Here is a 15,617-nt window from a genome sequence, read left to right as displayed (position 1 = left end):
CCCCCCTTCCCTGCAGCCGTTGTGGGTTGGTGCCCCCCCCCTTCCCTGCAGCCGGTGTGGGTTGTTGCCCCCCCTTCCCTGCAGCCGGTGTGGGTTGTTGCCCCCCCTTCCCTGCAGCCGGTGTGGGTTGTTGCCCCCCCTTCCCTGCAGCCGGTGTCGGTTGTTGCCCCCCCTTCCCTGCAGCCGGTGCCGGTTGGTGCCCCCCCCTTCCCTGCAGCCGGTGTGGGTTGTTGCCCCCCCTTCCCAGCAGCCGGTGCCGGTTGTTGCCCCAACCCCCCCCCCCCCCCCGGCAGCCGGTGCCGGTTGTTGCCCCAATCCCCCCCCCCCGGCAGCCGGTGCCGGTAGAAGGGAGAGCAGAGTGACATGCGAGAGTTTATCAATCCCCATACAGCAGAGCTCAGACTGGGGGATGGAGAAGCAGCACAAGAAGCCAATCGGGTGTGCTGCATGCCCCTTGTTCGTATACAAGCACTGCAGCACACCTGATTGGCTCCTTGTGCTGTTTCTCTGGGCGCAGTCTGAGCTCTGCTGTATGGGGCTCTTCTGTCCTGCGGAGCTGTGTGAATATGGGGGTTGGATGGACAGAAGTAGAATGTATGGTACAACGCCGCGCAGTATGTCAGCACTATAGAAGTCACTAGTGATCTTTAATAATAAACTCCGCCCTGAAGAGCCTGGAGGAGGATGAATGGCGGCTCCTCTGACGTGTCATGTGACCAGAGCCCCTCCCCCCCCCCCGCCGACCACAAATCTGACCGACACGTGTCATGTGACCAGAGCCCCTCCGCCGACCACAAATCTGACCGACACGTGTCATGTGATCAGAGCCCCCCCCCCCCCCCCCGCCGACCACAAATCTGACCGACACGTGTCATGTGACCAGAGCCCCTCCCCCCCCCCCGACCACAAATCTGACCGACACGTGTCATGTGACCAGAGCCCCTCCCCCTCCGCCGACCACAAATCTGACCGACACGTGTCATGTGATCAGATCCCCTCCCCCCCCCCCCCCCCGACCACAAATCTGACCGACACGTGTCATGTGATCAGAGACCCTCCCCCCCCGCCGACCACAAATCTGACCGACACGTGTCATGTGACCAGAGCCCCCCGCCGACCACAAATCTGACCGACACGTGTCATGTGACCAGAGCCCCTCCCCCTCCGCCGACCACAAATCTGACCGACACGTGTCATGTGATCAGAGCCCCCGCCCCACAAATCCGCACCTTGGGCTCTCTTATATTTTCGGGTCTTTTTTTAGGTGGATCTCCGAGGAGGGGGGGAGGGGGAGAAATATTTGTGTTCTGCGGGTTGGAAGCGGCCAGTTGGTGGGGACAGGTGACGGGACGGCGAGACGAATTCCTGGCTAGAAAATAAACCGTCCGGCACGCCGATCATTCCACCCGGGGGGGGCTAAATATAATACCGTGTCCCCCCCCCCCCCCCGTCACGTGACCGCGTCACTCGGTACAATTCGGGACGGATCCGCGATTCTCAGGAACCCGACGACCTCATCTGACCCCCGCATAGCGACCGCCATACTGCGCCATTCTGGAGACCTTCAGCTTCCCGCGCTCTCACACTCTGAGTGACAATTGCGCGGTCACGTGACACGGGACACATAGGGGGTTTCTTTTTGGAGACGGCGCTTTCTTTGGGTGGGATCTAACCTCCCCCCCCCCCCGCCGTATTGTCAAACGACCGGCGGTGGCGGCGGATCTCGTTCTGGGGCGACGTCACATGACGCAGCGAGGCGATCGGTAGGATGCTCTGTCCCCGGGCACATCACCTGCTCTATACCCATGTGATCCGCCGTGTCCAATCACATGTAAACGCGGAACTGACGGCGACCGGCATTCCTCTCCTCACATTGACAGCCTATGAGGAGAGGAGAGCCGATCCGCGGCATTTCTCTTCACAGGAGAGATCTGTACAGATAATCAGGGCAGTGCCCATCAGTGTAGCCTCTCGGTGCCACCTCATTGGTGCCCTTTCAGTGCTGTCTTATCAGTGCCCATCAATGCAGCCCCTCAGTGCAGCCTCATCGTTCCCCCGTTAGTGCAGCCTCATCGTTCCCCCGTTAGTGCAGCCTCCATCGTTCCCCCATCAGTGCAGCCTCCATCGTTCCCCCGTCGGTGCAGCCTCCATCGTTCCCCCGTCGGTGCAGCCTCCATCGTTCCCCCGTCGGTGCAGCCTCCATCGTTCCCCCGTCGGTGCAGCCTCCATCGTTCCCCCGTCGGTGCAGCCTCCATTGTTCCCCCATCAGTGCAGCCTCCATCGTTCCCCCATCAGTGCAGCCTCCATCGTTCCCCCATCAGTGTAGCCTCCATCGTTCCCCCATCAGTGTAGCCTCCATCGTTCCCCCGTTAGTGCAGCCTCCATCGTTCCCCCGTCAGTGCAGCCTCTCTGTGCCACCTCATTGGTGCCCTTTCAGTGCTGTCTTATCAGTGACCTTCAGTGCAGCCTCCATCGTTCCCCCCCGTTGGTGCAGCCTCCATCGTTCCCCCCGTTGGTGCAGCCTCCATCGTTCCCCCCGTTGGTGCAGCCTCCATCGTTCCCCCCGTTGGTGCAGCCTCCATCGTTCCCCCCGTTGGTGCAGCCTCCATCGTTCCCCCCGTTGGTGCAGCCTCCATCGTTCCCCCCGTTGGTGCAGCCTCCATCGTTCCCCCATCAGTGCAGCCTCTCTGTGCCACCTAATTGGTGCCCTTTCAGTGCTGTCTTATCAGTGCAGCCTCATAAGTGACCTTCAGTGCAGCCTCATCAACGAAGGAGAAAAATTACCTATTTACCAAATTTTATAACAAAAACTAAAGAAAAATGATTTTTATATTTATTTTTTTCACAATTTTCGGTCTTTTTTTTTTTTTAAGAAATATCACCAATAGAAATCTCCATTTGTCTTCAACAAAATTATAAAAACGTCCTCTGTGTATCGTGTCGCATGACCGCGTAATTGTCAAAGTGCGACAGCGCTGAAAATTGTCCTGGGCAGGAAGGGGGGTAAAAGTGCCCCCCGGTATGGAAGGGGTTACTCACCACCATTGGGGGGGGGGGGGTTTCTCCACTTTCAGTCCCCGCCCTTTTCTGGCACTTTTTCGTTTCCATGTAGCGATCACACAAACCGATCGATATCCAATCAATATCCGCCGCTTCTCGGGATTTTAGTTTGTAGCAAAAAATTCTGAAGAAATTCCATTTTATAGCAGAAAGTAAAAAATCTATTTTTTGTTATTTATATATAAAAGAAAAATCCTATATAGCGCAAAAAAAACGATCAAATGCCACCAAAAAAAATCTATTTGTGTGAATTTTTTTATATTTTATTTGGGTACGATGTCGCACGACCGCGCAATTGTCAGTTAAAGTACCGCAGTGCTGAATAGCAAGACATGGCCTGGCCATGAAGGGGGGTAAACCCTTCTGAAGCTGTAGTGGTTAATAAACACTTTTTTTATTAATGTCGGTGCATTTATTACATTTTTTCCGGCAGAAGTTGCGCCGCCCCTTTAATGGCGGACAGGTTGCGCGGTCTCCCGGACTATTCTTGAACCCGGACATTTATTTTGGGTGATTCCCGGGGACAAGGTGACCGCCAGCTGCGACATTCCGGAGGATTCCCGATGCGGATGGCGGAGGGGGAGTGACGGGCGCGCACAGTTGTCGGCGGCTATATTGGGGTCTTGTCCTGATTTAGACCCTCGCAGGACCACCGAGAATGTCCCCTCCCCCCCCATCATTATTATAGAACCTTCACCCAATTATGCCACCGACTGGCACCAGGCTCCTCCCCTCTCCCACTATTAGATTTAACCCCTCCAATACCGGGAACTTTTACCCCCTTCCTGCCCAGGCCAATTGTCAGCTTTCAGCGCTGTCGCACTTTGAATGACAATGACTCAGTCATGTGACACTCTACACACTGATAGTTTTCTTTGGTATTTAATCACCGCTGGTGGGGGAGGGGGGAGTGTGTTATAACATTTTGCAAACAGGTAATTTTTCTCCTTCACTGGTAGGTACTGATGAGGGGGGGGGGGGACACTGATAGGAGACACTGATGGGTGGCACTGGTAGGTAACTCTAAGGAGGCACTGATAGGCGGGTCTAATAGCTGAGGAGACACTGATGATCACACTGGGTGGCACTGGTAGGCGGGTCTTATAGGTGGTACTGATAAGTGGCACTGATGAGGGGACACTGTGAGGAGGCACTGGTAGGCGGGTCTGATGGGTGATGGGCACACTGATGGCAATGACGAGGAGACACTGATGGACACACTAATGGGGGGGGACACTGATGAGCACACTGGGTGGCACTGATGGACACCTAGAGGAGGCACTGATAGGCGGGTCTGATAGGTGATGGGCACACTGATGTTACTGATGAGGGGGGGGGGGGACACTGATGAGCACACTGGGTGGCACTGGTAGGCGGGTCTGATGAGTGGCACTGATGGACACTGTGAGGAGGCACTGGTAGGCGGGTCTGATAGGTGATGGGCACACTGATGTTACTGATGAGGAGACACTGATGGGGGGGACACTGGGCATGCTGATGAGGGGGGGGACATTGGGCACACTAATGGGGGGGGACACTGATGAGGGGGGGGGACACTGATGGGGGGGGGACACTGGGCACACTGATGGGGGGGGGACACTGGGCACACTAATGGGGGGGACACTGATGAGGGGGGACACTGGGCACTGATGGGGGGGGGGACACTGGGCACACTAATGGGGGGGACACTGATGAGGGGGGGACACTGGGCACTGATGGGGGGGGGGGACACTGGGCACACTAATGGGGGGGACACTGAGCACACTGGGTGGCACTGATGAGGGGGCACTGGTAGGCAGGTCTGATGGGGGGACACTGATGGTGACACTGGGTGGAAATGTGTTACTGGCAGGATCACCAGGTTAAAAAAAGGACAAGAAAAAAAGAAAACGAAGGCAGCCGCCACGTGTAAGGTCTGGTAGGTGGCAATAGATGAAATTTTTGTTCTTAGAGTTGATACCCGCCCCCCCCTGAGCATCAGAAACCTGAGCAAAATGTCACTATCTTTTCAAATGGATCGACTCCTCCTGTCTCCTCTGCTCCACCTAATGGCCAATAGGGATGAGCCCGCGGTTCGACTCAAACATCGAGTGTTCGCCGAATAACAAACGTTATGGGAAATTCAAGCGCCTACGGAATGCGCCATAATAAACAGCGAGACGAGATCGCAGTGCATTGGCGGCTGCTGATTGGCCAAAGCATGCACCTGACCCGCATGCTTTGGCCAATCACAGCGCGCTCTGCTGCGAGAGCCATGATTGGCCAAAGGCAGGGTGCCTTTGGCCAATCATAGCTCAGCGGGGCTGCTTACAGAGCAGCCATACATAGTTTTATGAATGAGAGCAATGTAATGAATTGTCGGGTCCCAGCAATATACGTCTCTCTCTTTCTCTTTCTCTTTCTCTCTCTCTCTCTCTCTCTCTCTCTCTCTCTCTCTCTCTCTCTCTCTCTCTCTCTCTCTCTCTCTCTCTCTCTCTCTCTCTCTCTCTCTCTCTCTCTCTCTCTCTCTCTCTCTCTCTCTCTCTCTCTCTCTCTTCTCTCTCTCTCTCTCTCTCTCTCTCTCTCTCTCTCTCTCTCTCTCTCTCTCTCTCTCTCTCTCTCTCTCTCTCTCTCTCTCTCTCTCTCTCTCTCTCTCTCTCTTTTCTCTCTCTTTTCTCTCTCTTTTCTCTCTCTCTCTCTCTCTCTCTCTCTCTCTCTCTTTTCTCTCTCTTTTCTCTCTCTCTCTTTTCTCTCTCTTTTCTCTCTCTCTCGTTTTCCAATGATAACGAACTGCGGACATGTTTCCGCGAACATGTTCAGTCGTGTGTACGGCCGACCGGACCGGATCCCCGGCCTAGCGGACAGGTTTCCGGCGGACAAATGTTTAGCATGCTAAGAAACATGTCCGCTGGAAGCCTGTCCGTCGGACATGTTCGGTCGTCTGTACGACTCACCGGACATGTCCGCTCGGCCGAAAGCCCTCGCATGCGTCGAAGTGATTCGACGCATGCGTGGAAGCATTGACCTTCCAGGGTCGCGCACATCGCCGCGGCGACGGCGCTGCCACGTCACCGCGTTCGCTGTCCGCAGGAAATTTGGTCTGATGGTGTGTACAGCCATCAGACCAAAATCCGGCAGCGGACCGTTTTCATCGGACAGTCCGTCCGTGTGTACGAGGCCTAAAAGAATCACCTTCAAGGCACTCTGCCTAATACATAAGTGTATTCTGGGAAACGCCCCCCAATATCTATGCGAGAAACTAAAAGCCCACAACCCCAATCGCGTTCTGCGATCCACCAATCAAAACCTCCTCCAGATACCCAAAGGAGAACGAAGGTTTGGAATTCAAGGACCTAGACCAGTGATGGCGAACCTTGGCACTCCAGATGTTTTGGAACTACATTTCCCATGATGCTCATGCACTCTACAGTGTAGATGAGCATCATGGGAAATGTAGTTCCAAAACATCTGGGGTGCCAAGGTTCTCCATCACTGACCTAGACTATGGAACGCTCTACCAACCACCATCCGGTTGGAGGTGAATCACTTGGCCTTCAGAAGAAAAATCAAAACCCATCTCTTCTGAGGGCAAAAGTTTAGTTTAGGGAATGGATACTAAGGCGATTTAGTTCGCATGTGTTGCGCTATATAAGTTTCTCACTCACTTCTCGTTTCCCCTTCACTGGTGACCCAAAACTATTGCATCTCGATAGTAGACCTCTATAGTGTTGGCTGATGGCGACCTCTAGTGGTAGAATGCTGGAACTGATGTGATCTCCCGTGACTTCAGCTGGAGAATGGAGCGGTTTATGGAAAGTAAATCTGAACACCATAAAAATCTGTTCCCGGTTTATCTGAAATGTAATCGGGTTTATTTATAAATCGGTGCAAAACCTTCACCTTCATTCCTGGCCTGAGAAATGTGTCAGCGGCTCCCTAGATTATAGATTCCTAAACGGTCCCTTACAGATTGTGTAAGTTTGCCCACTTGCTAAAGAAGCTGAGGGTTAAGGTGATCGACTGACCAAGCATGTCTCCAGACCTAAACCCTACTGATCATCTGTGGGGGGGAAGGGGGAGGAGCGCAAGGTCTCCAACATCCACCAGCTCTGTGATGTCGTCATGGGGGAGGGGGAAGAGGACTCCGGTGACAACCTGTGAAGCTCTGGTGACCTCCATGCCCAAGAGGGTTAAAGCGGTAGTTCCCCCTCCAAAAAATGTTTACCCTTAGATTGAGGCTCATTTTGTGAAGGGGAATCGGCTAGTTGTTTTAAAATCGAAGCTGTACTTACCGTTGTAGAGAGCGATCTTCTCCGCCGCTTCCGGGTATGGTCTTCTGGACTGGGCGTTCCTTCTTGATTGACAGGCTTCCGACGGTCGCATACATCGCGTCACGAGTAGCCGAAAGAAGCCGAACGTCAGCGCGGCTGTATACGGCGCCTGCGCACCGACGTTCGGCTACTTTCGGAAAATCGTGACGCGATAGATGCGACCGTCGGAAGCCTCTCGGAAGCCTGTCAATCAAGAAGGAACGCCCGCTCCCGCAGCCCATACCCGGAAGCGGCGGAGAAGATCGCTCTCTACAACGGTAAGTAATGCTCGGATTTTAAAACCACTACCCGATTCCCCTAGACAAAATGGGCCTCAATCTAATGGGAAACGTTTTTTGGAGGGGGAACTACCGCTTTAAGGCAGTGCTGGAAAATAATGGCGGCCACACAAAATATTGACACTTTGGGCCCCAATTTGGAGATTTTCACTTAGGGGCGCCCTCACTTTTGTTGCCAGCGGTTTAGACATGAATGGCTGTGTGTTGAGTGATTTGTTATACAAGCTTTACACTCACTACACAACATTGTAGATACAAAGTGTAATTTCTTCAGTGTTGTCACATGAAAAGATACAAGAAAAAGATTTACACACATGTGAGTGAGGGGCGTACTTACTTTTGTCAGATACTCTGTGTATGTATGTGTTTATAGTGTTCTAAGTAATTTTCTAGCAAAAAATACAGATTTTCACTTTTAACCACTTCACCCCCGGACCATATTGCTGGTCAAAGACCAGAGCACTTCTTGCGATTTGCCACTTCGTCGCTTTAACTGACAATTGCGCAGTCGTGCGACGTGGCTCCCAAAACAAAATTGGCGTCCTTTTTTTCCCACAAATAGAGCTTTCTTTTGGTGGTATTTGATCACCTCTGCGGTTTTTATTTTTTGCGCTATAAACAAAAATAGAGCGACAATTTTGAAAAAAAAAGCAATATTTTGGGACTCACTGGGGGAAATGACAGATCGCTGTTCATACATTGTATGAACAGACAATCAGCATTTCTCCCCTGACAGGAGAGGGAGCTGTGTGTTTAAACGCACAGCTCCCGGTTCTCGCTCTATAACGAGCGATCGCGGGTGCCCCCATTTGCTGCTCGGCGAGATGACCTATAGCTACGTGATCTCGCCCAGCAGAGCCGACCTGCCGCCGTATAACTGCGTCGCCTGGTCAGCAAGCAGTTAAACAAAAAGTGTCAGAATGTGGACGATGCCAATTAAACAAAAATGCACATAATATATACAGGAATAGTAAACCAGGTAACTATGGCACAGTTTTTCCCTACACCTGAATATAGATATACGGACATATAAATATTGCAGAAAGGGATTTTATTTTTATTTTTTTCTCTTTTTCATCACCGAACCATTGTGGAACATTGTGGGGAGATAGGATTGCTCTTACAGTGTAACTACCCCCAGTCCTTGCATGCCCCCCCTTCCCTTTTCCCTTTTTTTTTTTTTATTATTTTTTTATCTCTCCACCCCTCTTCTTTTTTTTTTTTTTTTTTTTCCTCTGTCTTTTTTCCCCTTCTTTTTTTATTTATTTTTTTAAATACATTTTTATTTCATTTTTTCTCTCCTTTGTTTTTTTTTTTATTATATTTACTCGGTGTTGTTTTTGGTTGTCGTATGTGAATGTTATTAATATTGAGTGATATACATGTATGCTTTTTATATGTATGTCTTTGTAAAGCCCCATACACACCATCAGATTATCTGCAGATTTTTTTCTTCAGATTTACCAAAACCATATAATATGAGGTCAAACCTTAAGAGTTTCAATTTGTATGCAATCAGGCAGGCCCTTGTACTACATGGTTTTGGTAAATCTGAAGACAAAAATCTGCAGATAATCTGATGGTGTGTATGGGGCTTAAGAGCCGGTGACTTGTCCTTAAGGTTCCCCTAACGGGGAAGTTCCTTCAAGGACTGCGCAGACGGAAATCTCCGAACCTCGCCCGGCATCCAGGCTCATTCTTTAACATCCCCATGGATTGGAGGATGTTAAAAAAAGAGCCAGGAGGCAGAGCGAGCGAAGCGAGGACGTGAGGCCGACTGGCCACGTTCCTCGAAATCCACGTCGCCCTGGATGCCGGCCGAGGTTCGGAGATTTCCGTCGGCAAGTTTGCGCCTGCGCAGTCCTTGAAGGAACTTTCCCGTTAGCCGGAACCATCTCGGCAGATCAGATTGCGCCTGCGCAGGAACTTTCACGATAGCCGGAACCAGCTCGGCAGATCACCGGTTCATACTGGGACTCAGCCGCCTGACAAGTCGCGTCCCATTCTATTCAATAGAACCGTTCTAATAGGAGTGACGCAAGTCGCTCCGACTTAGAAAAAGGTTCTTGTACGACTTTGGGGGCGACTTGCATTGACTTCTGTACAGAAGTCATTTTGCAAGTCGCCTCTGAAGTCGTCTTCAGGGACGCCTTGCCGAGTCGCCCCCGAAGTCGTGCCGCCCCAGTGTGAACCGTCTCTTACTGTTTTCCTATATATGATGTTAAGAAAAAATGTATAAAATAAAATAGAATTATTAAAAAAAAATCCACATAATGTTGTAGTAATAATAACTAATTTTGTATCTTTTTTTTTTATTTATTCATTTTTATTTTGCCCAGGGTTCAACTTCAACCGTCACTTTAACCTAAACTATATTCTGGACCAGGATTTAAAAAACCAATCCATTATCCGCAGTGCTGAGCTCCGAGTTATCCGGCGTTTTTCTAGAAGTCCTTTCTCCATTAAGAATGGATTCGGATGATCTGATAGAAGAACTGAACTGCTCCATCTGTCTCGATGTTTATGACGATCCCGTGACCCTTCGATGTGGGCACAGCTTCTGCCGGACCTGTATCGATCATGTGCTGGACAAACAGGAGGTGTCCGGAAACTATTCCTGTCCGGACTGCAGGGAAAAGATTCCGGATCGTTCTGCTGTGTACAGAAACATCGCTCTCAATAACATAGCCGAACGTTTTCTATCCGCTCTCCAAGGTCAGGAGGAAGCCGGGATCTTGTGCACTTATTGTGACTTTCCTGCTCTCGCGGTGAAGACCTGTCTGCTGTGCGAAGCTTCTCTATGTGAAAAGCACCTAGAAAGGCACCGCAGGTCCGTGGAACACGTGCTAGTCGATCCCACAGAGTCCCTGGAGGACAGAAAATGCCCCAACCACAAAGAGGTCCTCAAGTACTACTGCCCTGAGGACTCGGCCTGTATCTGTGTCACCTGCTGCTTGGTTGGAGAACACAAAGGACACCAGGTGGAACCCATGAGTGACGCATCTGAGAAGAAAAAGAAGAAACTGAGGACCGTTCTAGAGAAACTGACCTCAAAGAGAGAGCGAGCCGAGAAAAAAGTCCAAACCCTTCAGAGACGGGAGGAAAATGTGCGGGAAAAACTGACCGGCGAAACCGAGAGGATCGGCGCCCTTTTCAGAGACCTCCGAGAAGAGATGGGTGACCTGGAGGAGAGGGTCTTGTCGGAGATTAGTAGACGAGAAGAACGGATCTCATCGTCCATCTCGGAGAAGATCCAGCAGCTGGAAATCGAGAAGGACCAGCTATCCAAGAAGATGTTGTACATTGAAGAACTCTGCAAGACCGAAGATTCCCTGGCGGTCCTAAAGGAACAAGAATCGGAAACGAGCGACCTTCCCGATCCCGAGGAAGAAGAACATCAGGACACCGGGAACTTTCTCTGCCATGTTGGTGATCTGGATCATTTGATCTCCTTCACTCTGCATTCGGGTTTAGCCGACATCGTATCGCTCGTGAAGAAGGAGATCCGCGTAGAAGAAGCTGCGGACATTTTGCTGGATGTCAACACCGTTTCCAATTTTCTCCAAATCGAAGAGAACCTGAAAACGGCGTTTTACGCGAAAAGCGAACATCCGGATTCTCCGGAGAGGTTTGAGGACTGTCAGGTTCTGGGCACAAAGAGCTTTTCATCGGGGCAGAATTTCTGGGAGGTGGAGACCAGCAAGACGGGGAACTGGAGGATTGGGGTGGCCTATGGCGGGATCGAGAGGAAAGGGGAGCGCTCCTACATCGGGAGCAATAACAAGTCCTGGTGTTTGTGCAAAACGATTAATAATAAGAAATACTCCGTGATGCACAAGGGCAAAACCATCCAGTTACCTGACAACATTTCTTCCCAGAGGATAGTGATCTGTCTGGATTATAAGGCCGGGTCCTTGTCCTTTTATGAGCTCGGGGACACCGTCCGACCCTTATACACCTTCACCACCACCTTCACCGAGCCCCTCTACCCTGCATTCTACATCTGGGACCGGTGGGTAAGAATCAGAAGTTAGGTGCGCTCTGATGATCTCACTTTCCATTGGTTGTCAGATTATGGGTTTCACGTGCAGAGAACTAAAACGCAATGGGTAACAAAATACAGTGCAACCTTGGATTACGAGGATAATCCGTTCCAGGAGAATGCTTGTGATCCAAAGCACTCGCATATCAAAGCGAGTTTCCCCTTTGAAGTGAATGGAATCTAAAATAATCCATTCCGCATTGACTTCAAGAGGATGCAATACCTCATGTGGCCAGAGGTGGGGGGGCGTCAGAGAGCCTCAGAATCACTCGGAAAGGCCCGAGGACACCTCGGCTGAACTCTGAGAGGCTCGGGAACGGAGTATTTCTGAGATTTCCCGAGCAGCAGCGTTTGGCTCCGGCGCCCTCCCTACTCATGCCAAACGTGGTATTGCACACCACTTTGGCCCGAATCCTGCTCATTTTGTGAGACAACACTCGCAAAACGAGTTAGGATTTTTTTTTTTTTTTTTTAACGCTCGTTACTCGCAATCCGAGGCTCCACTGTAAGGCCTGAGCCCTCCCCCTTTTCTCTGCTCATGAAGCTCTTATGAAGACCCAACCTAAAAAAAAAAATTGAGGTAAAGACATTCCATAAATGTTTCTTAGGGACTTTTAATGTGCCTTTTGAACTTGTCAGCAAATTTGACTACTCAAGAAAGAGTCAGTTTTCCTAGACCCGCCCCTCCTCCTTCCCAGGGGCGGATCCAGAGTCTAGTCTCGGGCCAGAAAATATATAATTTTGCAGAAATTTTTTGGAGGGAAATGTCTGGTGTTGACGCTTCAATCGTCATGGCACCATGGTAAATTTACGTTGCGGATTGTCCACACGTTTTTTCAGATTATCCATTAGCCACCTCACCTGCCGCACGTTGCGGATTTTGTCCACTTGTCACGTCACCTGACGCACGTTGCGTATTGCCCACTCGCCAAGTCACCTGCCGCGCGTTGCGTATTGCCCACTCGCCACGTCACATGCCGCACGTTGCAGATTGTCACTTTCCTGCTAAGGTGGGGATTGTCACTTCCTGATGTAATCTCTCTGCTGCCTACACAGTGAGTGAGGGCAGAACTGCAGGGGGAGCGCCGGGGTGTTGAGAAATGTCATCTCTCTGCTCCGCCGCCCGCTGATTGCCCATCTCACCCACCGAGCCTCCTAGCTGCCTGTCCGCTCTCACCTGCCTGCCTGCCCAGCTATGTCCGCTCTCCTGCCCGCCCACTCGCACAGTCAGTGTGACTGTGCGAGCGAACGGGCAGCTGGTCGGCTCAGCGGCTCACCCACCGTGCCGCCCACACACTAACTTGCCCGCCAAACCACCCACCGTGCCGCCCGCGCACTCACCCGCTGACTCACCCGGCCACAACTAAATTCTCAGGGGGGAGGGGTAATATCCCTGTTTCCCCCTTGGATCTGCCCCTTCCTTACCCTTTCTCTTCAGTGAGTGTCTAATTTACTTTTTTTGCTGGCCGAGCTCCTCCACCCCCCTCCCCTTACCTTTCTTACCTCTTCCTACCTTTCTAATCTTTAGATAGCAGACAGGGAGGTGCAAAGAGTAATAATGAAGTGTCAGTTGAAAATAAAGCACACAGAAGGGTGCAAATTCCTAGTGCGTTACCAAAGAGCATAACAATTAATAAAAAATAAGTATAAAAAAACAAATGGCCCAATCCATACTCCCAAAAATGAGAAATATATAGGCGTAGTAATACACAAAATCACAATCCAGTGGGAGTGTCAGAGGGTTTGACCTGAGGCACCACTGCATTGGCACGCTGACGTGTTTTGGGGGATACACCGAATCGTGATCCAGTGTGGGTATAGTGGTCTGACTTGATGCACCACTGCGTTGGCACGCTGACGTGTTTCGGGGGATACACCGAATAGTGATCCAGTGTGGGTATAGTGAGTGGTCTGACTTGATGCACCACTGTGTTGACAAGCTGAAAGGTTTTGGGGAATGCACCCCCTTGCTCTGAGCTTGCGCTGAGCAAGGGGATGCATCCCCCGAAACTTGTCAGCTTGCCAACACAGTGGTGCATTAGGTCAGGCCATGTGATACCCACACATAAAATTAATATAAAATAAATATTAAAATAAAGAACAAACCGCCCAATCCATACTCCCAAAACAATGAGAAATATATAGGCGTAGTAATACACCAAATCACGATCCAGTGTGAGTGTCAGGCGGACTGACCTGAGGCACCACTGCATTGGCAAGCGGGCGTGTTTCTGGGGATACACCGAATTATGATCCAGTGTGGGTATTGTGGTCTGACTTGATGCACCACTGTGTTGGCAAGCTGGCGTGTTTCGGGAAAAAGCCTTTGCAGGAAGCTGCTGTTTACTGACTCCTAGGCTGCATACTAGTATTAGAGCCTGTGATAGGACAGCCCCAAATTTATAGGATGCTGTCCTGGATTGGCAACTTTCATTAGAGGCATAGAACTCTTGGATTCACAATCCGGTGTGGGTATCACATGGCCTGACCTAATGCACCACTGCTTTGGCAAGCTGACGTGTTTCGGGGAATGCACCCCCTTGCTCAGAGCAAGCTCTGAGCAAGGGGGTGTATACCCTTCTCAGAGATTGCTCTGAGGAAGGGGGTGCATACCCCGAAACTCATCAGCTTGCCAACGCAGTGGTGCATTAGCTCAGGCCGTGTGATCCCCACACTGGATTGTGAATTGTACCACATATGGATTTAACCTGCAGATACTTATTGAATAATACACACAACAAATCAAGAGTTCTATGCCTCTAATGGAAGATTCCAGTCCAGGGCAGAATCCTAAATTTGGGGCTGTCCTATCACAGGCTCTAATACTAGTATGCAGCCTAGGAGTCCCGCAAAGGCTTTTCTCCTAGGCAATTCGGGTTTAGGACAGATTTTCTCTCTCTGACATTTACAGTACATAATATAAATAATATTTTATAATATAGAGTTCCTCCTCATACATAACTTCCATACACAGATAAGAAAATGCTGCTGTATTGTCCATTGTATGCTTGTAGTAGATTCATTGTAGGCTCCGTTCACGCCTGCAAGTATTGTAAATGCGCACAAAATTACGCGTTTACAAAAAATTTTTTTGTTTGTTTTTTTGTGCACGTTTATGAAATGTGCTAAAACACTTGTTACATTCATTGTTGATGGCACCCAAAACGCGGCAAGCTGATGTGTAGTTTTTCTGCGAGCAAAAAACATGGCAAATAGTCACTTTGTCGTGCATAGGGGGGCGGCCCATTGAAATGAATGGACTGCCGTAGGCGTGTCTCACAAAAATGCGTTTGCAAAATGCTAGGTGTGAATGGGGCCATAAAGTGTATTGATAGGTTCACAGTCAGGGTTGTGGTGTTGAGTAATGATCTCCAGACCCCGCAGTTCCCACATTCATGTCCTGTTTCGTTATGGAGTTGGAAAGTTAAAAGACGGCATCAAAAACTGTTCATTTGTTACATTGTTTCTTAGTTTTTTCTGGACACTATGTCATCACTTTACATGACATCATCACTTTCACCTTCCTATGTGACCAATGAGGGCGCTGTCTGGTCAGCCCTGGCAGGAAGATTGTGGCTGATGTCACCCCTGGGAGCCCTATAATGCTTTCTATGAAGAAACTCTCTGATGTTTAGTTTGTTGTATGTCAGATTTTTTTCTCTGTTTGTATTTCCCTGATGTTGTATCTTTGGCATGCAATTTGTTAATGTTCAATAAAGCTTTTCTTGACAAAAAAAAGTGATATTGGATAATTGGAAAGTTATATTTTGTTAACCACTTGCCACCCAGGCCAATTCTGGCATCTCTCTCCTACATGTAAAAATCTTTTTTTGCTAGAAAATTACTCAGACCCCCCCCCCCCCCCCAAAAATAAATAAATAAATATATATATATATAATGTAAATATAAAATTTGAAAAATTGCTAC

At 50.0% G+C, this 15,617-nt stretch overlaps 1 protein-coding gene across 1 annotated transcript in view; it reads left to right on the top strand.

Moving 5' to 3' along the window:
- LOC120919127 (E3 ubiquitin/ISG15 ligase TRIM25-like) overlaps window positions 1-11,943 on the top strand; it is a 13,164-nt gene extending 1,221 nt beyond the window's left edge. Inside the window, exon 2 of the mRNA XM_040331149.1 lies at window positions 9,988-11,943. Coding sequence (XP_040187083.1) covers window positions 10,117-11,682 — 1,566 coding nt within the window. The 5' untranslated portion in view covers window positions 9,988-10,116 and the 3' untranslated portion in view covers window positions 11,683-11,943. The remainder of the gene's footprint in view (window positions 1-9,987) is intronic.
- The last annotated feature ends 3,674 nt before the right edge of the window (window positions 11,944-15,617 follow it).

Source organism: Rana temporaria, chromosome 12 (assembly GCF_905171775.1).
Source record: "Rana temporaria chromosome 12, aRanTem1.1, whole genome shotgun sequence".
Lineage (NCBI taxonomy): Eukaryota > Metazoa > Chordata > Amphibia > Anura > Ranidae > Rana > Rana temporaria.
This window is presented reverse-complemented; position numbering and strand designations above follow the sequence as displayed.